At 37.0% G+C, this 26,534-nt stretch overlaps 1 protein-coding gene across 1 annotated transcript; it reads right to left on the reverse strand.

Moving 5' to 3' along the window:
* Positions 1-181: 181 nt before the first annotated feature.
* Dp1 (satellite-binding protein 1 Dp1) lies at positions 182-25,788 on the reverse strand. Its single transcript, XM_085957858.1, has 15 exons — positions 25,625-25,788; positions 24,344-24,630; positions 15,499-15,714; positions 12,590-12,796; positions 12,257-12,472; positions 11,753-11,936; positions 11,263-11,393; positions 10,689-10,872; positions 9,417-10,361; positions 7,903-8,189; positions 7,103-7,387; positions 3,953-4,099; positions 3,056-3,331; positions 2,724-2,945; positions 182-1,672 (listed from the first exon to the last, which is right to left on the reverse strand). The coding sequence occupies exons 2-15, from the start codon at positions 24,578-24,580 to the stop codon at positions 1,388-1,390; spliced, it is 3,822 nt and encodes a 1,273-aa protein (XP_085813984.1). The 5' UTR covers positions 24,581-24,630; positions 25,625-25,788; the 3' UTR covers positions 182-1,387.
* Between the last annotated feature and the right edge of the window lie 746 nt (positions 25,789-26,534).

Consider the following 26,534-nt stretch of genomic DNA (forward strand, 5'->3'; position numbering starts at 1 on the left):
CAAATGCTGGATTTAGCGCCATTCACTAGATGCAAATTTTGCAAGCTAGATCTGGCAAGAAAAACGTAAGTCAGTGATGGTAGTCTCGGTATGTATGTAGTTGCCGTTCTACAGTTCTAATTCATGTGAAGACATCAGATGGACGGGGACAGGTATACAGTAGTAAATAAAAGGCATAAGATTATTGTGGAATATATAATGATATTCTATTTCACCCCATCAGATAGTACTCGTATACCTGCACATGTCAGACTTAGAGTAATTGTTATGTACAAGTCAAGTTTCTTATCAAAACTAATTACAAAAAATGATCTTTCCGCGTGTACACTGATACATTGTACAATAATTCATCATAATGCTATTAAAATTTCCAATAACAAACACATAATATACAATAAAAATCTAACTCGTATAAACAAAAATGAAACGAAGGGCCGGAGGGCCTCCCGGAAAATAGGAGAGGCCCCGCCCGCCGCTCTTATTGCATTCCTAAGTTTGGCACTCATCAATTGCGCTCCGGGAGGCTGACAGCTCCCGCCGCCGAGCCCCCTGACCTTCTCTCTCTCCGTCGAAAGGGGCTCGGTGAGGGACCGTCGGTCTACCGTATTGCAAATTTACGGCAAGAAATCAAAACAAAGCGTTCAAAGGCCAAATCATTCAGAGCGGGGAGAAATATATCAGTCTTCTAAATTTGAATAATTTCAATGTCGACCCGGATAGCGGACGAACCGCTGCAGCGTTTACATAATTAGTACAGTTTCATTTTGAGAGCCACGCGGCGCCCGCCATTATAAATTATAAGAACATTATTATTATGTATAAATTAACACATTTAAAAGCAACAGTATAAAGGCACAATTTTCCAACCGTCGAGGCCGATCCTCTCCTGTGCGCCCATCCGCGTCGCGACGGATGACGCCCCTCGCGGCGTTCTATCCGGAGAAAATTCACCGAAGGGAGACCTCCGACTCGACGCCCCCCGCTCGGAAGGTATCCCGATTTTTTTTAACTTTTTCAAAAATATTTTTTTTCGAGTCTGTCCCTTTTAATATAAATAATAATAATAACTAGATTTTATAGATGATTTAAAAAATATATGCACTTTTTGATGATTTAGAAAAAATAAATTACACATCCGCGGTCACCGTCACCGCGTGTGTCTCGGACGTACCATCCGATCGGCATTCCGGCGATCACTCGTCTTGCGGAGAGAGAAGCGAGGGAACGGCGACGAGACGTCTGTCAGGCGGGACGCGTCGGACGGAGCGCCGCCGCCGCGCAATAAAATATATTCATCCACCCCTATCTCTAAATTTAGTTTAAGTAGTAATTTTGGAAAATGAGGGAAAACACAGGGAGCGGAACAGAGGGGGGGAAGGGGAGGGGATCAACGGCGAGGCCCCCAGGCGGAGGTGGCTGCGGCACCCGCTGACTCGGACAAGCCGAAGGCGGGGAAGTCTTGTGTGGACGCCGTGTCGGGGGCACGCTGTTGCTCCCATGGTGCACCCGGCACCACGAACCCAGCCGACTCTCCCTCTCCCTTTTTGCTTTTGCCCTTCATCTCTCCTCCCTTCTCTGGAGGAGAGAGTGGTTCATCATCTGCCACGCTCTGCGCCGCATTGCCGCTGGAGCGGTAGCTGTCTCTCTCTTCCGCGTCGTGAATATCTTGTAGCTGGAAACCGAAGAGACAGTCAAATGTTTATAATGCATGATACTAAGGTACGGGAGACACTTTACGTAATATCAAAGATGGCAAATTTTCAACTATTTTTGTCAGAGCCGTCCAAATCCATAGCCTCAAAGTTAATGTGAAATGTGTTTCATTCACACTGTAAAGTAAACTATAAAATATTTTTTTATATTACCTATGTGGCGAATACTAACACTAATAATTATCATAAATTGCCTTTAAGTAAATGCTCAATCCTTTAAACAGATTAAAATACACTATAATATTTCAAGTTCTATTAATAATTCTAATTAATTCATTTTGTAAACAGTAGGCTTCTTTAGCTTTTATGAATTCATTGCAGACTTATTGCCGGAGCTGATAAAATTTTTATTACATTATTAAATAAATGTAAAATTGCTTTTATTGAAAACAAATCATTTTGAAAAATATCAGAAACATATTGAAAAAAATAAACTAATTGAGATTTTAAAGGGAAAAATCGACCAACAGCCAGATTTAATTTACAAGGGTTTACCAACTTTGAATTGTATACTTATTGAAAGATTTCAATATATAATTGCGTTTTTAAATATCATATACTAAATACTTGTAGGGTTTAAAAAATATCCTTTTTAGCACTCGGTATGTACAAATATCATTTCCTTAATAATTGACATTACACAGTAGTCTTAACAATTATTGATTACAAAAAGGATTGCTTTATGGATAGAGGGGTTGTAAATTTCAATTGCACATGGTTCACATTTTTTTTAATTCATTTATTTTCAAAATTATGTAAATATAGTCAAATCTTATGATAGGCATCGACTGATTTGTTAGGTGGCCGACCACAACAACAAACACCATTAAAGATCATTGAGAAACAAATTTTGCATGGCGTTGTTTATCATAAGGTGATATTTTTCTCGGTAGATTTCTAAAATGCAGTTTAATGAAGAGAACCAGTTATTTTACTGAGACTGAATGCAGTATATAATATATATAAAGCAGTGATATGATGATTAATAGCTTTATAGCTGCGAACACTCACGTATTCCTCTTGCATGTGCTCGAGTTCGTTCTTGGCGTCGTCCACATTCTTGGCGTCGTTGCCGATGATGGTGACGAGGTCAGGGTTGGTGGCTCCGTTCCGCGGTAGGCGGATGTCCACTTTGTATTCGCTCATGAACTTGCGAATGTTCCGCCCTCCGGAGCCGATCAGCCGTGAGTACACCCTCGAGTCAATTATTACCTCTTCCTTGATCAGACTATTCTGCAAATTCAACAAAAAAAACTTCAACAAATCGTCACCGCACACAATCCAGTCAGTTAGCGAACGTCTTCAGTTAGATATAGAAAGGAAAGAAGAGTGAGGATACTAACCAGACCGTCCACGACCTTCATGATGTCATTGCGAGCGCCGAGCACGTCCTCTTTGAAACCTTGAATGATGAAAATGTTTTCTTCAGGGTCTCCTTTTTTGGGAATGGTGATCTGAACGTTGCGGCCGCCCCTGATTTTTGTGATGACGGCTCCTTTGGCGCCGATGACTTTCGGGTGGTGATCGGGATCCACTTCTAACCTCTCCTCGCACACTTTCAGACTTCTCTCTTCGATGACTTTTCTCGCCTCTTCTACGTTAGCGGGAGCGCCGGTTATCTACGTCAAAAACGACAATCTTTATTTATTTTTCCATAAAAATTCATATTAAGGTAACTCAATTTGGATGTAATTTTATTTATTTCCAAAACACTTTATTTGGTGGGTAAAATGGTACTAGACAAAGTTTTTGAATAGGATTTATTTATTTAAATCGATTTCACCTATAATTATATTGTCTGTCATATAAATATTATATCCGTAATTGGCAAGGGCATTCTAGAATCAGAAGCTAGAATCACTTTTTCATATTCCATAATGAATATATAAAAAAAAGATTTATACATATATTAGGTATATGACAGCCAAATTATTTTCAAGTTTCTATTATTCATTCCGGCTATAAAAGTGTTGACGACAGGTCTGTCAAACTAAATAGTAAAAATAGATAAATGAGTTTGAGGCTTTAAGAAATGAAAGCAGTATTATTTTTAATATGAAAGTTATTATGTATTTATTTACCAGAAAATGATTTTGTCATGTGTGCATTATCTAATACATAATCACATTTTGGTAATCGCTTCACACTGTTTGTATGCGGACACATGCCAACAGAAGTGCTATCCCATAATAGCTTAATGATTAATGAGCGAACTGAATCGAATAATGCTATGTACTTACTCTGATGACATCCATTTCATCATCGGATACCGAGCAAATAATGTGAACGTCGTGACTCTCCATAAAATCTCGAATGTCCTGCCCCCTGGAACCCACTATGAACCGATGACTGAACTGAGGTTTCGATACATCAATAGACACCGGAACCTGGAATTGAAAAATGTATTTTATTTCAAATAGGTAATACATATGACCGAATTACACAATACAACGCGATCCACGTCGATTATTACAATGACACAGGAATGACATCAGGAATGAAAAAGATAAGTTTGGATTCTTGTCAGATGGACATCCACAGGGTGGAGGTTTTGTATTAACCAATTTTGTTTTTACGAAAAATGGATGTTAGCCACTTGCTCAACCTATAAGGTCCATACTCTGACTCGGACACAAATTGAAAAACAATATGTGCACTTGACAGACACAGGATTCGAACCTGGGACCCACGACGTTATAGGCCAACATTTCAGCCGTGCGGCCATCATTTTTATAACAATACAATCTTTTTTTTTATTGGGTCTACAATTGTATGGGGATATCGGCCGCCTCACGAAGGAGTTTCTCAACAGATTTTTGTTTTACGTTAGCGACTTGCTCAAGCTGTTGGGTCTATACCCTGGGTCCGAGCACACATTGAAAAACATAATGTGTATTTCTGGTAAACCCGGAACCCACGCGACACTATAATCCTGATGTGTAGCCGCTCGGTCATCATGAGCATCAATGCAATTCGTATGTTATAAGACAATTACAACTAAAATAAGTGTCGAGATGGTCCAATTTTATTAGTATCTGCATTGTTGCAATCATTAACAGTCAGTGTGAATCTGAGAGTCACTGATACTTTACACCAGGGGTAGTCAACCTGGTCCCTACCGCATGCTTCCAGCTTTCATGGTGGGGGGTCGGGGTTTTAAAAACATTTTCATACACTTCATGCTTCGGCTCAATTTACCGAGAGTACACCGCAGAGAAATGTCAGATTTTTTTAGTCAATACTTGAAAGCATCTAAGCGACACTTTTTGAGCATAGACAATCATTGAAAAATTGCTATTATATGGCTAAATCGCTATTATAAGCGTAGACAATAAGTACATATATAAAAATCTTTTACAATGAATAAAATTCAAACATTTTCAATTACCTAATAAAATTCGCCGTTTTCAAAAATCAGTATAGCATATTAGAGTTCGCCAATGCATTTCATAAAATTAAATAATTATAAACTAACCTTTGACACAAAGACACTCGTGCTTAAACCTTTGTATAAAAACGCTCTAAATAGGTAGGTAAGTATGCGAAAATAAGGAACATTTTTCAAAATAACGTTATAGATAACAATATTTTTTATATAAAATTTAGCCGTGTTAACTAAACGATATTGTTATTATTTCAGATAATTCTGACTCAAATTTAATCAATAAAATAAGAAATACGAGTGAAAATGGCTTGAATGGCTTTTATTTACTCTTCGATTAGTGATTGTTTTTATAAGATAATAATATTTATCCATAGTCAGTATTCCGTATTTATTTTGTATTCATTTAATTAAATGTATAATAAATAAAACAGGCTCCAGTTTATGAGCCCCACGAAAACATTTCGCTTCCACAAACAAATGGCCCGGTCAAATAGCCTCGATAAAACGGCTCACACTGATTGAAATTAAACGTCACTGGTTTTCATTAAAATGCCACTTTTCCTACTTAAAACTTACCTTTCGGCATAATATACCTATCATAAATATTCATGAAGCGTGTTATCTTTCATATTAAATATTATACCAAACTAACCTCGTATTTTTTTTTAATCTTAATTTTCTCGGTTATGCGTTAATAGAGAATACTGACTATGGATATATTATTATATTACAATCTTATAAGAACAATCACTAATCAAAGAGTGAATAAAAGCCACCGAAGCCATTTTCACTCGTATTTCTTATTTTATTGATCAAATTTGAGTCGGAATTATCTGAAATTATAACAATGTCGTTTAGTTAACACGGCTCAATTTTATATATAAAATATTGTTATCTATAACGTTATTTTGAAAAATGTTCCTTATTTTCGCATACCTACCTACCTATTTAGAGCGTTTTTATACGAAGGTTTAAGGCTCGCACAAACCAACGCGAATATTCACCAAGTACCCCGTCAAAATATCCCGAAAAAAGCACCCGCCATCGGTACGGAAGGTCCGGTCAAAAGAGTCTCAAAAAAAGCCAATGCAGCTGTAATGCTCCCTACTTACCCGTTGTTAATGAACAAACGTAACATTTATTCACGCAGGGGATCAAAAGATACAATGAAAGCCATCAATTTGTCATATATTTGGCTATTTTTTGAGACTCCATATCGATACGGGTGCTTTTTTCGGGTTATTTTGACGGGGTAAATGCGAATGGATGGCAGTGTCGGAGACAAATTGTATCAATGATAATATAAAATTATTGATATATTATTTGAATGCTCGATACCGAAACGTCAAACAATCGCAGCGCTCCATATTGAACTTTGTAAGATAATAACTTAATTCCCTTCCGAAATCTGAACATCGCGTGCTCTTTCCCGTAACCCAATACGAGCTTGATTGGCGAATATTCGCTGCCAATAATTCGCTTTGGTGTGTGCACGAATGTCTTAGGTTACTTTATAATTATTTAAAATTTAGGAAATGCATTGGCGAACTCTGTTATGCTATACTAATTTTTGAAAACGGCGAATTTTATTAATTTAAAATGTTTGAATTTTATACATTGTAAATGATTTTTATATTTGTACTTATTGTCTACGCTTATAATAGCGTTTTTGCCATATAATAGCGGTTTTTTCCATGATTGTCTATGCTCAAAAAATGTCGCTTAGATGCTTTTAAGCTTTCAAGAAACAGGGTGTACGGTCGTAATATAGAGCCCATGCTTCTATGTATGTATGTAGATATTGTAGATATAAAAAGATTGACTACCCCTGCTTTACACGTTTCTTTTTTTTTACCCAAGTAGTCACGAGAGACAGTGAAATCTGCATTGATATAACACTAGTGTAGAGGGTTATTGATAGGATATATTGTGACTACATCACTAACAAGAATAAGACATGAATGTCATAAGTGCATAAATATCATGTCAACAGTATAAAACAAACCTGGTTAAGCAGAGCCTGCTTGGCGGCATTGCAATTTTCTTCGCGGCCATGTATCCGAATGATATCGGCGGGATCCGGTTTCGAGGGGTCCTTCTCCGTTTCCGGCGGGTACCCGTTGACTTCGGTGCCCCCGTTGGGCAGCTGGCCGCCGCGCCCGCCGGCAGCAAAGCGATCCGGGAATTTGATCTGCACGTCGTGCTCCGCAGTGATGGCTTGCACTTTGAAGCCCTTGGCCCCCATCACGCTGCGGTGGTGCTTTTGGGGAATTATGCATTCCACTGTCACCTAGAGACCAGAGAGTTATACAGTCATAAAAGTTTTTTCTTTGTTTTTTAGGTGTGTTTCTGATGTGTACCAATTAAGAATAATTATGTACCTATAATAATGTAAATCATTGGATATACATATATCAACTCCTTCCCAACTTTGTGAATTTTATTGAGACATACAAAATTTCTAATGCAAAACGACTTTGTCTAATCCAATGATTAGCAAACTTTTTTGTTTGTAGGAATCATTGAAACATTCTATTAAATTTCAGGGAACTCGAAATGAGCGGAACTTTTTGTGCCGCACGGTGAAGTTAGTGCCAGAGTGCCTGTCTCTGAAGTCATTCATGCAGGTTTGAATGCCACATCTGACAAAATTAAAATATCGTTTTTCCAATGTGCGTTTGATTCAGACAGTTGGGTGAATGGTTAATTATCATTATTTGTAAAAAAGATCCCCACTCTCCTCTACGAACTCCCCGAGTGAAAATCGTTAAAAGAAGTTATGTGATATCAATGGCAAAATCGAACCTGTGAATCGAGATCGTTGACGACGTCGGCGATACGCTGAATTGCGACTGCGATGCAGTCCTTGGGTCCCTTGAGAATGACACGGTCTGACACCACACCGTGACGGGGGAACGAGATCTGCACGCCGCCGCACTCTTCCGAGATACGATTGAGCACTTCCCCGCGCCGCGCCACAAAGTGTCGGTGATGCTTGGGGTCCACCTCCGTCTCTCCCTCAACGATCTTATCAATGTCCCGGATACTCGCCTCCAAACGCACTCTCGCGTCTTCCACTGCCTCTTTGCTGCCTGTAAACAGAATACCGTCATCGGTCATGAGTTTTACCCAGTGGTAAAATAGCAGAGGCAAAAAATACTTTTGTTAGAGGGAGATAAGCGATGGGTAACTGAGAAAATACGCACTCCGACAGTCATACTTGCTGGAATTAAATATTATTTCATTTTCAGTATGTACATATTACACTGATAATAAATTACGAATAGGCTGCATTTGCCTTTTTCACATGTGGACATTTGGATGGGATAATGTAGTATTTTTAATTTACTAATACATATAATAAAATTAGTAATGATTTTAACTGTTTAACTGGGCATTCCTTCGGTCTTTTTATGTTATGATTTCCCTGCTGTGAGTACATATTTCTTGCTTTTAAATAATATTGCTAATTATTATACCTACCTACCATCTCATTTTATTTTTCATTTAAATTAAAAACAATAAACAGCATTATTTTCATACAATTCTTTCTTTGTGGTGTTTTTCTGGTTGGTATCTGTTCTATTTCAGCATACGTAAAACCTCGTTAGTAAGAACACTGATAATTCGAAATTTTCGCGAAAAAAAGTCCCTTGAACCATTATTTTCATATAAAACTATACCTTTAATTCAAATTTCGAGTCCTGTCATAAAAATATTCAATAAATCATAATAAAGTACACTATTTCATGAGCCAGTCATTGAAAATTGTGTCAGACTTTTCTTAAAACATCGAAAATGACTTATTTTATTAATATAAATAATCCTGACATTTTATGACCCATTAACACACACGGCAACGGAAATTTGGTAAGCACATCTATGATCGTAAATGATATTGATTTAAATTTTAATATTTTCCCCCCATACATTTCACAATTCACAATTTTTTTTCGATTTTTGGTCGGGTGGAATTCATATTAACGAAGTTTTACTGTAGCTATTTAATTGTTGATTGTTTATAGGATTTTCACATAGTTTTACTAGAGAACCAATGCCAAACAATAAAATTGTGTTGACAAATTGGAAAAATAAAAAGTATTTCGTAGTTTTTATTTCATTTCGTTTAATTCAATTAACCCATCGCGCTCAAGCGGCGTCAATTTGTCAAATTTTTTAATTCTTCCTCCATACATTTCATATTTCGTAATTTGAATTTTTTTTCGATTTTCGGTCACTGTAGGTAGTATTATAGTATTTCCAGTAAGCTGTCAGTTGAGTGCCCAGAAACAGCAATAGAGAGAGAGAGGTGGACTCACCGATAACAGTGATGGCTTCCCTGTCACCGTCCTGCTCTGATGGGAAGACTATGCGGGCGCCGGTCTGCTCGCGGAGCTTCTTGATGTTGGCACCATTTTTCCCAATAAGGAACTTGTGGTGCTTAGGGTTGGCACGGACCTCACAGGAGAAGGAGTTATGCTGGCGTTCGGAGGCCAGCTCCAGCAGCTGGTGGCGGGCACGTGCCACCTCGTCAGCGGGACCACGGATAACCACGCGGTCACTGTCGCCGTCAGCGGGCGGGAACTTGACGCTAACGCCACCGCACTCCTCCATGATGGCGTGGATGAGTTTGCCTCCCGTCCCAATGAGTGAGTTGTAGAACTTGGGGTGAATGGCCACCTCCTCGGTGACAACGTTAGCCAGTTCTTCGTTGATCTTACGGATGCGACGAATAGCCTCTTCCACGTTTTCCCGCTTGCCGGTGACGGTGATGGCCTCGCTGGTGTCACCCTCAGCCGGTAGGTCGATCTTGGTCTGCGTCTCATCACGGATCTTGCGGATGTTGGCGCCGCCCTTTCCGATAACGAACTTGTGGAACTGTTTGAAGATAGGCACCTCACTCACGTACGATGCTTCCATCAGGTCCTTCACCACCTCCAGGAGGTATTTATGGCAGCGGTCCACGTCCTCCGAGGGCCCGCGCAGCTTAACAATGTCACGCTTCTCGCCATGCCCTGGCACCAGGATCTGCACACGGTTATCAAACTTTGCTTTGATCTCCTTGATGTTCTCCCCCTTAGTTCCAATGAGGCTGCGGAAGTAGCGGTGGTCGACGATCACGTCGCGCTCCTTTTCGTTCTCCATCTTGTTGATCTTGTCCAGCAGCTCCTTTTTGACGGCCGCCACTCCTTCGTGGCTACCCTCGATGCGGATCGTGTCACCGATATTGATGTTCACCCCGTGCTCCTCCTTCAGCCGGTTCACTGTAAAAATGCCACGTTACTTTATCAATACTGCAATGGATGATGTTAGCCTTTCATGTTATGCTATAAAATATGAAATCTAGATGTTACGCCAACATAATATATTATATTAAGGTCTATGGTCATCCCGACCAAAATCACCCAACATGCATACACATATCCTGATAACAACTAAATTGGAACATGCAGAGGGCTTCTATCGTGAAAGTAGTATGGGAGCACAATGTGACATCACAGAATAGAGTATAATTTATTTTACAGTAAGAAAATGGTTATCTCATGACGTGATGTCATCGAAATGAGTGATAGAAATAGACAAAATCTCACCGTTGGCACCAGCCTTTCCGACGATGTGTTTAAGATGTTTCATGTCGAGGTTGATTTCAGCGAAAGTAATAGTGTCTTGGAGGTTCTGAACGACTGAGAGGAGTTCCGCTTGCGCCTTATCCACTTCTTCTGGGGGCCCTTCAATCTTAATCTTGTCTTCTCCATCCGGAAATTCGAGGTGCACCTGGGAAAGTTAACGTTTTCGAATGAGTCTTTTTCAATTTGGTTCAGTCAGTTAAATAAAAATGTCTAAATATATTATAATGCTAAAGTTAAAAAAAAGCCCACGGTGGCCGCGCGGCATAAGCGTTGGACTATGAAGCCGTGGGTCCCAGGTTCGAATCCTGGGTCTGGCAAGTACACATATTGTTTTTCAATTTGTGTGTGTCAGGGTATGGACCTAATAGGTTGAGCCACTTGCTGACATCCATTTCTCGTAAAAAAACAAAATCTGTCAATGCAAACCTCCACTCTGTGGAGGCCCATATGATCCTATCAGGATCGGACATGGTCGGAAAAAAAAAAAAAAGTTAAATAAAAATGTCTGATTATATTATAATGCTAAAATGCTAACCTTGGGGAAATCTTGGGTGAGTTGCTTAATCTTGGCTCCTTTTTTGCCAATGATGTATTTGTAGATCCATGCGGGAGCCGGTACGTATGTTGCGCATTGAGAATTTGCCTTCTCGCACACCTTTGATAGAGCTACGGAGAAAGATGGAAACGTGTTCAATTGATAAAATGAACAAAAAGCAGACAAAGATTCACTACTTACAACTACGACCTGATTAAAAAAATATTTTAGATAGTTCATAAATAAAAAAATATGTCGTAATTCTATGGTTTCCACGGCGTGCACTTCTTCCTTCTTTCCTTGACATTTCGGGCTCATTGCAGAGTCGAGGAAAGAAGGAAAATATACATGCGGTGGAAACCCAACAATTTATTACGATAAAAAAACAACCGTGAAAGTCTTAACTTCTTCACTGCGGTGCATTTAATTACTATTTAATTACCACATTCTATAACATGCTATGTCATTCACGGAAAAAAAGAATAATCACCTAAGCCTAATTTTTCATGAGGTCCTCTGAGATTAATGGTTCCAGTGGCAGAGTCAGCGGGAGGCATCTCGACGGAGACGCCCGTCTCTTTGAGGATCTCTTGGATGGTCGCCCCGCGTGCCCCGATCACGTACTTGTGCTGAGACTTTGGCACCTCCACGCTCACTATTGTGCATTTCCTCTTCTGCCGAATTAAACAACAAAAGGTTCAAATAAAATACTGTTCGATGTCTTATATATTATATACATAGACATTACAGACAGAATAATTGGAGATGGCACCAACAGTATAGCAAGGCAATCTGAATACAGGCAGAGAAGAGGTCACCCGTTCAACTATATAAAGCGCCGCATGACCTTCAATCGAAGGTTCACTCTTTGGAGTCATTACCACAGATGCAGGCGAAAATAGTGAAATTTGTTATGCGAAATGAATTGTAGCTATTTAGGTTCTGGTAGAGAATATTTTCATGAACGCTTACTAAGAGAAGATAGGAGTTATACCATTTCTTTGTGGATGGCATCGATCTTGGCTTTGGCGGCGAGGACTCCTTCTTTCTCCCCGGCGATGACGATTTCGTCCTTCATGACAGAGGGAGGGGGGATGTTGATTCTGGCACCCGTCTCGCTCGTCATAGCAATTAGGTTTTCATTGTGAGCGCCGAAAATGAATGGATGGTAGATCTTCGGCACCGTTATGCGCTCCACCGCCTTTCTTGACTGAAAAGATGACAGAACAGAAATGTTATCGACAATAACAATGTGATATTATCAATCGAAGTTATGTTTAGATTTTGTATGATATATAATATATAATGTATGATAAAGAACGCTGACCTGTTCATCAGAGAGCACAACGATTTCATGCTGAGCATTCTCGATGCCTTTCTTGGTGCCGGTGATGGTGATGAGTTCGCTGGGGTCGTCGATGGACGGGACGGAGATCTTGGTGCCCGTCTGCTGCTCCAAATCCTTGCGACGCTGCCCCTGCTTGCCTAGGATCATGCCGTGGTGCTCCTTTGGAATGCTCACCTGCTTGCTTGCCTGCAATACACATAATGTGTTACATCAGACTGCCCCACTCTATGTTAAAATATTTGAATATCTTGTTCGATTCTACTGATGATATCATTGTTTATTTTATTCATATGTGGGGGGGGGGCTCAAAGAAGATTTAGTCTGATCTCAAAAGCAGCATTTTGAGTGAATCCAATTTTAATAAAGTCAAGTATTCCAACAAAATAATCGTTCTACAAACATTTTTGAAATTGAATAATTCCAATATGCCTATAATATTTCTAAAGACACTTCACATTCAACATTTTACTTGGCAATTAATAAAAAGTGGGCTTATGCCGGGTCCAGACGCGTGTTGTGTAACGCAGATTTGTATGGACGGCACACGACCTCCACGCGAATCCTGTTGTTAAGAGTTCTCGAGCACTGCGAGTTAAAAACTGACATCCGATGGATCAGCGCGGACGTCGCTACGAGCATTACATGTAAGGATCGTGGCTACATCTTTACGACAAATTCGCGTTACATTACACGCGTCTGGATGCGGATTCACTAGTAAGAGAAGACAAATCAAAAAGTAAATATTTAAGTTCAGGTCAATTGTCCTTTCATTTATAATCATTTATACATAGAATTATCATCACTTACACCCAAGTACAGAGACATAAAATTTGTTAGTGAAACACTCGAGTAAGATTGACAGAACAATGAGAGCAACGGCGGCGGCTTCACTAACACCATGCATGTGCGCTGCACTCCTTTTTCCTAAACATCACTCAATGTGCAACAATGCTATTCATAAGTCATCACTCGTTTATCACAATGTAATCCATGTAAATCTGTACCAAAAGCATGTACCCACTGAACAGTCATTGAAAACGGGCGCTTGTGGTGTGCGCCCGTTTTCGCCCTAATATCGATCTTAGTTTGCCATTCATATTACATTGTGTAATAACAGTTCAACCCGATACATGAAACTCATAAACAAGTCATATACACACAAAATTTTATGGCCGTTTGGGACGCCGACCAGTTCACAAAATTCGACACAGAAAAAAAACAGTATACGCGGAAAAATGTAGTAACTGAGATTTAGCAGGATTAATAAAAAAAAGATTTTTTTTGTTCAAATCTCATATAAATTCATTGGAAATAGGCTGATATTGAATACAAATTAAATATCAACATAAATATTATGGATACGATCCTTAAATCGTTCTATATTTGCAAATATTTGAATATAATTTATAAAAAATTAATATCTTAGTTACCATGTTCTTTTACCAAGTGAGTGAATTATTATAACATGATAGTCATATTTTTAACAATGCCTGACTGGCGTGAAGTTTTATTGCATTTTGTAGATGAAGGGAGTGAGAAGGGACTGACGCCTTTTCGAGATTAGAGTCGATAAATTCGTACCTACTGATACACCCCTGTTACAGGCGGGCTTCTTCCGGTGTAAAATAATCATTTAGTAGCTTAAGTCGAAACGTAACCCTGACCTCTAGAAACGGCTTCATAAAACATCTAATCTGATTCCTTGCTCAACCACGTAAGTATTTCTTTTTAATTTAAAAAGTAAAAATGATGATGGATGAAAGAGATAATTTTAAGACTAAATATAAGGATTTAAATATAATAAATTTTGCCGCGCATTGTGCGTGAAATCCTCGCGCGCCGGCGCCAGGGTCAGGCTCGTGATTCGCCGAATCAAAGATCACGCGATAAAATTTGGCCAATCACGAGAGTCCTTTTTTTGCTGGATGGCGTCGGTACGAGGAATTTAAAAAAAGAAAGAAAAAAGGAAGTTAGTAAGCGTCCCCTTTCCGATAGGTACGGACCTGACGACTACAACTGTAAAAATCCCAAATATAATTTGTAAAACTAAGAAAATGTAAAATATAAACAATATCACGTTACGAGCACGAAGGACTGTGTTTTATTTACACTCCAACCGTTTGAATTTCTTTTTTTTTGTGAATCCGGGGTTCGATGGACACCTGAGCTAGCCGCTGGAACCCCGGGGATCTCACTACCTATTCAAAACAATCTTTAGTTATCCATTTTTTTTTTTTTTTTTTTAAATATTTTTTTTAAATATTTTCTTGAAATATTATTTACTTACAATACAATTCAGTATGGTTTCTGTTGTTGTGATCTATAGTCAGCTTTTTTAGGTGTTTTGTTACGTTATTTTGATAATTTTGTCCATAAAAATTAATTAAAAGATTCATAATAATAAATATTATAATTACTGTTTAATCAGTGAAGTGTATGTGTTTTAAAATGGTAAATTTTGAAAAAGGTTCATAATAATACATATAATTATTGTTTAATCAGTGAAGTGTATGTGTTTTAAAATGTCAGTAAACGTAGACTTTATCAAAAATAATAAGAATGCCTTCGAAGAAAGTCAGCATAAAAAAAGGATGGTCCGATGACATCTGTGGAAAGTGAAAGGTGTTTTTCAACCCTTAAAAGAATTAAATCGTCTTTAAGAAATACCATGAATCAGGACAGACTTAAGTGTCTATCTGTGTTAAGCATCAAGAAAAAACTTTTACAAACAGTTCCAGACTTTAATGAGAAGTGATTGAGGTGTTCGCTAAACAGAAACAACACCGAGTTGATATTCTTTTTAAACAAGGTAAGAAAATGTTTCATGCACCCCCAATGAAAGCAATTTTGGAAACCACCGGCCGCCACTGAATGAGAGCATAGTATACCTGAGTCTGGAAGCTGATGCGGATGCGGCGGCAGGCGTCCAGTACGGTGGACTTCTTGCCGGTGACAACAAACGTGAGGCTCTGGTCGCGGCTGCCTGAGATCTCAATGTGTGCGCCCGTCTCCTTCATTATGCTCTGGCAGATGCGGAGGGACTCCCCCTCTCCGAACTTGTCCGAGTGGTCTTGCTTGCGCTCCGATGAAGGAACTACAAACACCTGTCGACAGGATATTATCTATATGGGTCACCGTCTTCCTACATATTATCGTACATCTTCAATTCATTTTTAATTACATTGCTTTTGAGCATCTAATTATTACTCTATAAACGAATTACTTACTATCTGCTCGATCAGAACAGCGGTTTACACTTGTCATCAGGTTTCGAGATTGGTACATCGGGACGTGTATACACATACCATACAAATTGTTATTGATTATGCATTGTCTGATATATGGCTCAATTATCAGTTTTGAGTTATTAAAAGACATTGACGATTTCTAGATTCATTTATTGTTCCAGATGTGATTGATAATGAATAAACAAAAAATATTTATTCTATATAAAATATCTATAAAACATTTTTTATCGATTATGGTTTGATTAGGCAGGGCTTAACGAATTTGAAAAAACTAACTATGTACTTACCACCACTATTAATATACTAATTAACTATATGTATTCTTAATTCAACGAAAACAAGTAATATGAAAGAAAAAGTGTACGTAAGTAAGTGTATATTTTTGTTGGATCGCCCAGAGTATACCTAAACTATTATGGTTGGATTTAGGCAGGCTTTTTGAATTTTAAAAACTAATCAGCACTAACAACAGCAAATTGTATTTTTAATTCAATAAAAACAAATAAGTACATATGACTGACAAAGTTTAGTGTGCACTACCTCCACCCCCCGCCACTGATATCGACATATCAGCATATTGCGAAATCGACAACAAAATACATCATTGACGTTAACAGATGGACGACCTGTAAACATATTGTGATATTTTGCCTGGACAATAACAAAATAATGATCTTGACTTGATTCGAATGCTGCAGTAAGCATTTAGGTTGTTCCAGAAGATTTGTTGATGTAGCGTAATATATTATTGTTGGAATTACTATCGACACACTAGAGATGATAACCTTTATGTAATAAATAACATTAAATGTCGCACTTTGTATTCAGTTTTCATCGTCAAATTGAACAAATGTAACATCCATGCATGTATGCATGTACTCGCCGGCATTCATAAAAACACATTCATTTTATTTTACAATGTTATAAATATTAATAATACTAAATTTCATAAATATGTCTTTTTAATCGGTATCTATTTCAGTTGAAACACCGTTATCAAGACTATCTACATTATATAATAATAATATGTATTAACGGTGTGTCCTGGATTATATTATTATATGACACTCATTGCATTTTTTTCATTTTTGAGATTTAAATGTCAATTTGTTCAACAGGGAAAGTGTTCAAGACTGATATCATTAAAACTAGCAAAAACGATTTCCTCACTTCATAAATGAAGGAAGAAGAAAGTGCAGTTAAGGCAACAAATCGGCTTATTGTGTATAAACTTGTATAAGTAAGTACAGTACAAGCAAGCATCGGCCGCTCGCAAAACAGGCTGAAGGGGAATAAATGAAAAGGAACGCGGTGAGAAATATTGTTTTGGAGGCAGAATGTCCCAGACGGCCAGACAATAAACATATTAAACTCGCCCTCCGCATTAGAAAGATTATAACAATGTAATAATATGTAATCAAAGCCGTATGTTTTATTAAAATCTCGCCGTTTCCTCCAAGTCCAGAACCCAGAAATAGTGTACTTTATTATTGAATATTTTTATATGCCAGGACTCGAAATTTGAATTAAAGGTATAGTTTTATATGAAAATTTTTCGCAAAAATTTCGAATTATCAGTGTTCTTACTAACGAGGTTTTACGTATGCTGAAATAAAACAGATACCAACCAGAAAAACACCACAAAGAAAGAATTGTATGAAAATAATGCTGTTTATTGTTTTCGAATTACGAAATTCAAATTAAAGGTATGGTTTTATATGAAAATAATGTTCAAAGGACTTTTTTTAGCGAAAAATTTCAAATTATCCGTGTTCTTATTAACATGGTTTTACTGTAACAGTTTTGCTCGGTATACCAGAGTAGTCTTTGTTCTTCGGCCATATCCGCTCCTTAATTGGAGCGTATGGACACCACGCGGCGCCTAGAAGTAGCTCGTTATAAAAGTGAATAAATAATGTATGGAGAAAATCATAAACTAAAATGTCAACAAATGTTTCCTCATTACATCCGAGATCTCGCTATTACCGTGATCGTAATAACCAAGTTCGACTGTATTTCAAAATAAATATATAAATTCTTTTATTTAACATTAAATTAAACCCATTTTCCGACTAATAACGATTTCATTCTGCTTTTTGCTCTTTAGCAAAATTATCATTTTATCAATGAGCCTGTTATTTCAATTAAGGGGGGACATGCTCGTCGAAGGTCAAAATTGAGTTTTTATTGTATTTTCAAACCATGATCCTGGACACTCCTTAAACGTTGTAGATAATCTATTTATATAATTTTGAAGCCTTATTATCCTTTATAGTTATTTTAAACATTTGATGACTGCATGAAGTATTTTTGTTACATAAAATAGTATTCTTTTAAACCTCTCGCTCTAATGTTTTAGAATATAGTCATATTTCGGTACAGAACTGTGCAGTGGTGTTAAGATTTTTTACATTTATTAATTTTTAAACGCATTTATAAAACCATTAGTATAATTTATTACGAGATAATTTTTGTAAAATATTCACGATAAAAAATTATTTTGATAATCTCTGTGATCCCAAATTTGACAAGAATTAGGCATTTTATTATTCAAAAAATCGGCAAGATTAACACATTTGAAGATGATTCTAAAGATATTTATTATAAGCTATGTTTTTGACCATTCAAGTGTGATAAAAATTTTATGAATAATGATTGCTTTATAATAATTATTGACCTAAGAATAAGGTAGTGTTTTTTTGAAATACGCCATTTCTTTTATCATTCCCTAGTGGTTAAGCTACAACATACGGCCGTAGCCATAAAATGAAAAACTATAATTAAAGTAGGGAGTAAAATTATGTTAACGCGCGTGTTTGAACATGTACCTAACCGAATTTATTTTTATTTTTTTTAAACGATACATGTTCAAACACGCGCGTCAATATCATTTTACTCTTTACTTCAATTATAGTTTGTCAATTTATGGCTACGGCCGTATGTTGTACCTTAACTACTGGGGAATGACAAAAGAAATGGCGTATTTTAAAAAAACACTACCTTATTCTTAGGTCAATAATTATTATAAAGCAATCATTATTCATAAGATGTTTATCACACTTGAATGGTCAAAGACATAGCTTATAATAAATATCTTTAGAATCATCTTGAAATGTGTTAATCTTGCCAATTTTTTGAATAATAAAATGCCTAATTCTTGTCAAATTTGGGATCACAGAGATTATCAATATAATTTTTTATCGTGAATATTTTACAAAAATTATCTCGTAATAAATTATGCTAATGGTTTTATAAATGCGTTTAAAAATTAATAAATGTAAAAAATCTTAACACCACTGCACAGTTATGTACCGAAATATGACTATGTTCTAAAACATTAGAGCGAGAGGTTTAAAAGAATACTATTTTATGTAACAAAAATACTTCATGCAGTCATCAAATGTTTAAAATAACTATAAAGGATAATAAGGCTTCAAAATTATATAAATAGATCATCTACAACGTTTAAGGAGTGTCCAGGATCATGGTTTGAATATACAATAAAAACTCAATTTTGACCTTCGACGAGCATGTCCCCCCTTAAGTAAATTCCATTAATTTTTTAAACAGAGCATAATATGGGTATCCACATAGTGTCACGGCGGTCATATAAGCAGTTTTTTTATGAGGACTGGTTATTAGCCAGTCGCCCAATGCATTGGAAAAAACACAAATTTAAAAATAAGACACTTTTTATCCAGGTGCCAACTCGGCAACTTTGAGTGCAAACTATGTTATTTAGTAATACGGTTATAAATAAGGAAACATTGAAGAAATGTTTTTATAAAATAATAGATATATTATGTATACTCAGTGCGAGATTGTTATGTAACGAGGTGAGTGTGGAGGTCAAGAAAAGAGTGCGTAAACGACTATGCCACACATTCACTGATAACAAATTTATAACCAAGAAAGTACATCTTCCCAAGTTTGTATTAGTACGATAGGAATACTATTTAATTATATGTGTAATAAAAAAAGTGTACCTGACAACGGTCTTTGTCAGTATTAGCAGTGTGTTTTAAACTATCATGACAATAAATGTTCACACGCAAAAGTGCTGACTGTCTCTCCAATCTCATTCTTCAAGAGGTAGCGAGGCGCAATGTTGTCATTTTATGGTACTACGAGGGTGGGTCAATAAGTCCTTAGAAAAGCAGACAGGTGGCGCGACTAGTACTGCAAGCGGTTTGTTTTCATGCAGCGGCACTACCGATTCAGTATGCTGCGAAGTTTCAATCAGATTGGTCGGGTTGTTGTGTGTTTCTCGTACATTTAAAAAAAAAATTTGCTTGTTTACAAAAAATGGAGAAAATTGAGTTTAGAGCTGTTATTAAACATTTTAATATAAAAGGGTTAACAGCAAAGGAAATAAAAAATGAGTTGGATTTAGTTCACGGCATATCTGCTCCTTCACTTGCAACTATTTATAACTGGTTAAATGAATTTAAACGTGGTCGTACATCAACAAAGGATGAACCACGCCCAGGACGTCCTGTAGAGGTGACTACACCAGAAATGATCAATAAAATCCACGATATGGTGTTAAGTGACCGAAGATTAAAGTTGAGTGAGATAATTGAGGTTACAGGGATCTCAAAAGGTAGCGTCATTTCTATTTTACATGACAAATTGAGCATGAAAAAAATTTCTGCAAGATGGGTGCCGCGTTTGCTCACAGTCGACAATAAACGCAATAGGGTGGTGGCCTCTAAAGCCCTGTTGTCGCTCATGCAACGCAATCGGGATGAATTTTTTCGTCGCTTTGTGACTGTAGATGAAACATGAATACACCACTATACTCCCGAGACGAAAGAACAGTCAAAGCAGTGGATTGCGAAAGGCGAACCATGTCCAAAGAAGGCGAAAACCGTAAAATCAGCTGGTAAGGTTATGGCTACTGTATTTTGGGATGCACGTGGAATTATTTTCGTTGACTATTTGGAAAAAGGAAAAACAATAACAGGGGATTATTATGCATCTTTATTGGACCAGCTAAAAAACAAAATTGAAGAAAAACGGCCTCATTTAAACAGGAAAAAAAACCTCTTTCATCAGGACAATGCCCGTGTTCACACATGTTTACGATCAATGGCTAAAATTGAAGAATTGAAGTTCGAATTGGTCGACCACCCACCGTATTCGCCAGATTTAGCCCCCAGTGACTTTTTCCTTTTCCCAAACTTAAAAAAATGGCTAAGTGGACAACGTTTTTTTTCAAATGAAGAAGTCATCGATCGGACAAATGCTTATTTTGAGGACCTTCCGAAAACTTATTTTTCTGACGGTTTAAAAAAAATTGGGAAACGTCTAACCAAGTGTATTGAGCTCCAAGGAGATTATGTTGAGAAATAAAAAAAAAATACAAAAATAAAAACTGTTTTAATGCTTTTTTCTAAGGAATTATTGACCCACCCTCGTACGTAACAAATTGTAAAAATAGGTTAAACTAAAAATGAGTCTCCGCGGAGTAGTTCGTTTTTTTGCCGGCAGGTTCGCCACTATCGTTCTGTCACATGAAAATTCAGAAGCTTCCGAACTTTTTTGATTCATGCATGTAATCTTGCAACTGCAGAATAATACATGTTTACATGTACATTTTCTTGTTATGACCGCGATAATACGTACTGTCGGCAGTAAATCCATGCTCGTGTAAACGGGGTATTGCGTCAAGTCAGACTAGATATTGATTTTATTATAACTAGTCCTATGTCGAGTGTCGTTCCACTTTGCAAAATAATTCGATTCAGTCATTAACTCGTGTCGGATAATGAATATAAAGAAAAAAGTGGTCAAAATATCACAGTGGAAACACTTCTTGCAGAGAAAATTAAAAAAAACAAGACTGGAAATAGTAGTAAAAATAAAATCGGTGTGTGTACTTATGTACGCGTGTTAGAAGTTATACTTCTTTGGCGTAACAAAACTTGTGATAACCTAGATTCTTCGACTAGCTCTTAATTATCTTGTTAAATTACACACTCAAGAAAAAGGACCGCTTATTAGTTGGTTAATTTATATACACTTTAAGTTATATATTACTAAATTATATAATTATTTATCATTGTTTTTATTTTTAAAGTAACAACTGCCACTATGACGTTTAATAGTTTGTTTACGTAAGGAATTGCAAATGGCCGACAATAATAAATGCGCTGCCTAAGCAACGGAACAATTCTAAACTATAATATTATACTGTATAATCGTCACGATTGGAGTATCAATCATACTGTGGTGTAATGGTAGTGCGCTCGGCTGATAACCGAACAATTGGTGGTTCGAATCCAATCGAGTGCGTCTATTTTTGTGTGAAAAAATAAATTATGTGACATGTCACACGCCAAAAATACACTCTGATCTGATTTTCCAAACACGCCTAAAGAAGTATAACTTCAAAAAAATTACCATATTCATTACTAATCAGAGCATACGGTCTTCAGAGTGGAGACTATATTAACAGACCTCTTGTCGTGGCAGATGCCATCTGCCACGACTGTCAAACTCTATTCTCTATGGTTTTCAAGGAGAAGGGACAAAAGTGGAAAATTTTCTATTATTCCGTCGTGCGATCCATTCATTAGCAAGCGAAGATTGCCGAAAGCGTACGAAAATAGCCGATTACGCGGCCACTCGCGAGCTACGCAAATGGTCGTTCATTCTACTGCTCGATTTCAACAACTATAAGAGACGAAATCTCAAAAAAATGTATGGACAAGCACTGAGGTCGCCCAGTTATCCATGATGTAAATTAACAATAAGTGTACAAAACTTTCTATAAATGTCAAACGGCCGCGCAAATTTCCATTTTTCAATTTCAATTCAGCTCAGTTTTTTTGACGTAAAATTGCGCGGGAATACGTTCAGTGTAGTCACCAATCTAAGAAGTATCTAGTTTTCGGTCAACCTATATTTTTAATAATAGCAACACTATGTTTATTTTAAACCAATCAAAAGCAAGGACTAACACGATTAAATCGTTGCGTATAATTGCAAATAGTGTTGGATCGGGTTGGGTCTACGAGTCTGCCAATGTAATTAAGCCTTTATGGCGAGGAACAGTCATTAAGTCATTCACCCAACTCATTGAGTCCGTGCACTACACCAAACACTGAGTCCTCCAGAAATTTGTATGGATGCAGTTCGTCGTATCACACTTTACCGTGAAATGTATCGGAAATATGTGGTCGTATATTAAATACCGTCCAACCTCTTTGGGTCGTATAGCACTGAGATAAAATTCATGTCTAAATAAAACACTGAAAATAGCCGATATACTGGATTATTTGTTAGGTTAGGTTAGGTTTTCATTCATGAATTCATGAATTTTGCCAAAATCGGCTATGAAAATTGGCACGGTTCCCATCTGGCTTCCTGTAAACCGACTTTTACCGAAAACATTTACAAAATATATAATAAAAACTACCGAAATATAATGGAAAGACAATAGTAAAAATAGATATGAAATTAAATTAGAAATACAGAACGCATAATTTTTTCATCTCGGTGCTACAGAGATGACCGTATACTATATGGTCATTTTCCGATTAGAAAGCTCACGGCGAACTGTGCTACGGTGAAATGTTATATGTACAAATTACATCTAACCACTGAGCATACATCTAGCCGCGGGCTAGAACCCGCGGCCCACAACTTCATATTTTAGAGTCGCGCCCACTCTACCGACAAGGCCGATTAGTAATATAGTGAACTTTTAATTATTTGGGTGTAGATTATTTGTGCAACATGAATTAGATTAATGCATAACACGTATCCGTAATCTGCCTAATTAGTCTGAATAATCGAGAGTATTCCAGTACAAATTAATGACAAGAAAATATGGAAAACAGAAGATGTTGGATAATATAGAAGATGGGACATTTTGCAGGGGTCATTTTTCTATGCAACAATTGAGTTTGTTCTCTTTTCATAGTTTATACAGGGGGCCCTCGACTTTCGTACATTTCTTAAAATTTAGGTTGAGTGTGCGCTTCCATGCAGTTACTCCTCTCTCCTCCGCTCTCCGTCACCTTCTCAAATACCTTCATAAAAGGGTGGTAATTCAACTATCTCTTGACAAGTTTCTAAAGAAAACACCTGATTGCTAATACGCTCGTTAACTTTAATATAGCCATTGATAAATAGATATGCACTTTTTGATGTCATTGCTCTACTTTTGTACATTCAACATTAGTACACATTTTCAGGAAGCAATTACGTACGGAAGTCGAGGGCCGCCTGTATACAAATTATTAAAGCAAAAGTCCAGTTTAGGCCTCATCTCTGTAGAAGAAGGTTGAAGAAATCAACATTTACGAGACAACACGAATTTGTTTGTAAGTTTAATCAACCTAAAATTCAATTGAAAGACTCAAAAGATTTACATCAACACTCTCAATTTTATTGATTACTACAGAAACCGATAAAAATTGAAAACACACATTGAAAATTTTGACGAATCAGCAGAAAATATTATCGAGTGGAATACCATAGTGAGAGTGGAAGAATCCAGGCGCATGGTGTCGTTCATGTTGGCGATGGTCTGCGAAGGCGCAGAGACGGGCAGAGCGGGAAAGAGGTCCTCATAAGTGTGGACGGGAGGCTCGGGTTGGTAAGCGTGGTCGATCAGCGCGGATTGCGATTGGCCGCCCTCATCTGCCTCCGTTCCACCCTGCGCCTGCCATTCCTCTCCCGGCCCCTGCGCTTCTTCCGTCTGTTGCATCATGTTAGCGCTCGAGCGAGTGTCCTTGGTCGTGCTAAGTCGTTACAGTAACACTGAAAAAGATAAGACGCACCCGTAAGACTTCCTTCTGACAGGTAATATTATCGACACACAAAATTAATGCGTGTACAATAGGTACAATGAACATTTTACTGATTTTATTTATTACATTAAAATATAATAGTTTTAAACCATATTATCACTATCCATGAACTATTGAACACTGGTACACATAAAAAATAATTCGAACGAAACACCTGTATAAATATCAATCGCAAAGCAAATATTATAAATTAAATTTAAACACTGGGTATGGTAGTCGAATGACATGTGCAAAAATTAATACTAGGTATGCAAGTTTATAAATAAAAATAAGTCATGAATTTATCTCATTTGACAAAGGAATTTACGATCCCAGCTATATTTTGCGATGAAAAGAGAATATTAAGGCAGAAATATGAAACCATCAAAAACCCTACACGGTTGTATCTAACATTAATATAGCTCACTGTAAATGCCATATGTTTCGAATATACACCAAGTTTGGCAAGATATACGGTTTTACCTAAATGTCTTTCATTTCATTTAAAATCCAGATGTTCTGAAAGTGAATTTACTTAAAGAATTTCGCCGATTTTTACAAATCTGTTGTATTAACCCGGGCATTAGTATCTCGTTAGTGAAAGATTGAATTCTTATTGGATTAGATGGGTGCACAATATTTTAAATATCATAATAGAATGAATTAAACGAAAATTCTGAAAGCCTCATGTTGACAGAAGACAGTGAAAAGTTCAAGTTATTGTTGATACCTACTTACCTATCGAATGCAAAACATATGGAAAAGTATTTCATAAATCTAAGCCGGCGTCCGAAGTTATTTAAAAAGGGAGAGCTATTAATTAATGCCAAATATTCAGTTTCGATATAGTCCAAGATATTCAGCAGACTTTTGATCAGCACGCATTAGCCTACGTGTCACCTTTTCTGCAGACCGATTTGACGTGGAGTCCATTCACCCTCGATAAATACATAAAATCGACTTACTGTACTGTAATTAAGAAGAATCAGGCTTATGTTGGTTGGCGTAATTGCTCCAGCTTTACGTTAAGTCTGAAAAACTCAATAAAAATACGACTGCTTGATTTCAAAGAATACCACGCAGAGCAGTAAAAAACACGCCACACGACAATCGACATCCAAATCTGAAATGGCTTAGACAACCATAGAATATCGCGCACATAGAATAGAATAGACAAGTGTCAAAATATCTTATTGGAAAATTATAAAAAAAAAAAATTTTATAAGGAATACTGAAACTAATTTTTCAGGTAATATTAATTTTTTTTTATCCATCATGGTTTTTTCTAGTAAACAAAATAATATATTTTCGAGTTCCAATTATTTAATGATTTAATTTGCGTGCAAGCATATCTCATCAAAAGTACAACACATAATTTATAAATTAGGTCCTATAGTTTCAGTCCAAACAAATAAATTAGAATACAACGAGATTGGACGGTGCTCTTAAAAAACGAATATAAAAAACAATATCCAAAATTAAAGAAAAAAACATATATCATTTTAGTGATAAAACTATCAGTAATTTAATAACTGTAATGTTTTATAACTAAAGATAACATTTTAAATTAGGTATGTGCTAGGGATGTTGCATTATACCTACCTAAGGCTTAGCCGGCTCTCACATCAGAACTCGTCCGTGCTCCGAATAAACCTTCCGAGAACTGAGATCCAATATTGCTTGTTATTTATCTAGCGACAGTCGAGCGTAGCCAGTGACGTCCCGTGGGGGTAGGCATATTGAGCGTCGCTTGGGGGCGGTAGTTACTCGAAGGGCGGCAAATCGAGGAGAATCATTTAGTATAGAAATAGCTACTTAAACTTAGTAATAACGTAAATATCTTTCCATTAAAAAAATCAGCTCACTGGTTGGATT

This window comes from Rhyacophila brunnea, unplaced genomic scaffold (assembly GCF_057557595.1).
Source record: "Rhyacophila brunnea isolate RB1 unplaced genomic scaffold, BYU_Rbru_1.0 scaffold_7, whole genome shotgun sequence".
In the NCBI taxonomy this organism is placed as follows: Eukaryota; Metazoa; Arthropoda; class Insecta; order Trichoptera; family Rhyacophilidae; genus Rhyacophila; species Rhyacophila brunnea.

What these genes read in the sequence shown, in the direction of transcription:
- Dp1 (XM_085957858.1), bottom strand. Translation starts at nt 24,580, where the DNA reads ATGATGCAACAGACGGAAGAAGCGCAGGGGCCGGGAGAGGAATGGCAG. An exon ending in CGGAAAGGCTGGTGCCAACG is followed by an intron (nt 10,362 to 10,688) that starts GTGAGATTTTGT and finishes GCATTTTTACAG; the next exon opens with TGAACCGGCTGAAGGAGGAG. An exon ending in TCAACGATCTCGATTCACAG is followed by an intron (nt 7,388 to 7,902) that starts GTTCGATTTTGC and finishes TCTGGTCTCTAG; the next exon opens with GTGACAGTGGAATGCATAAT.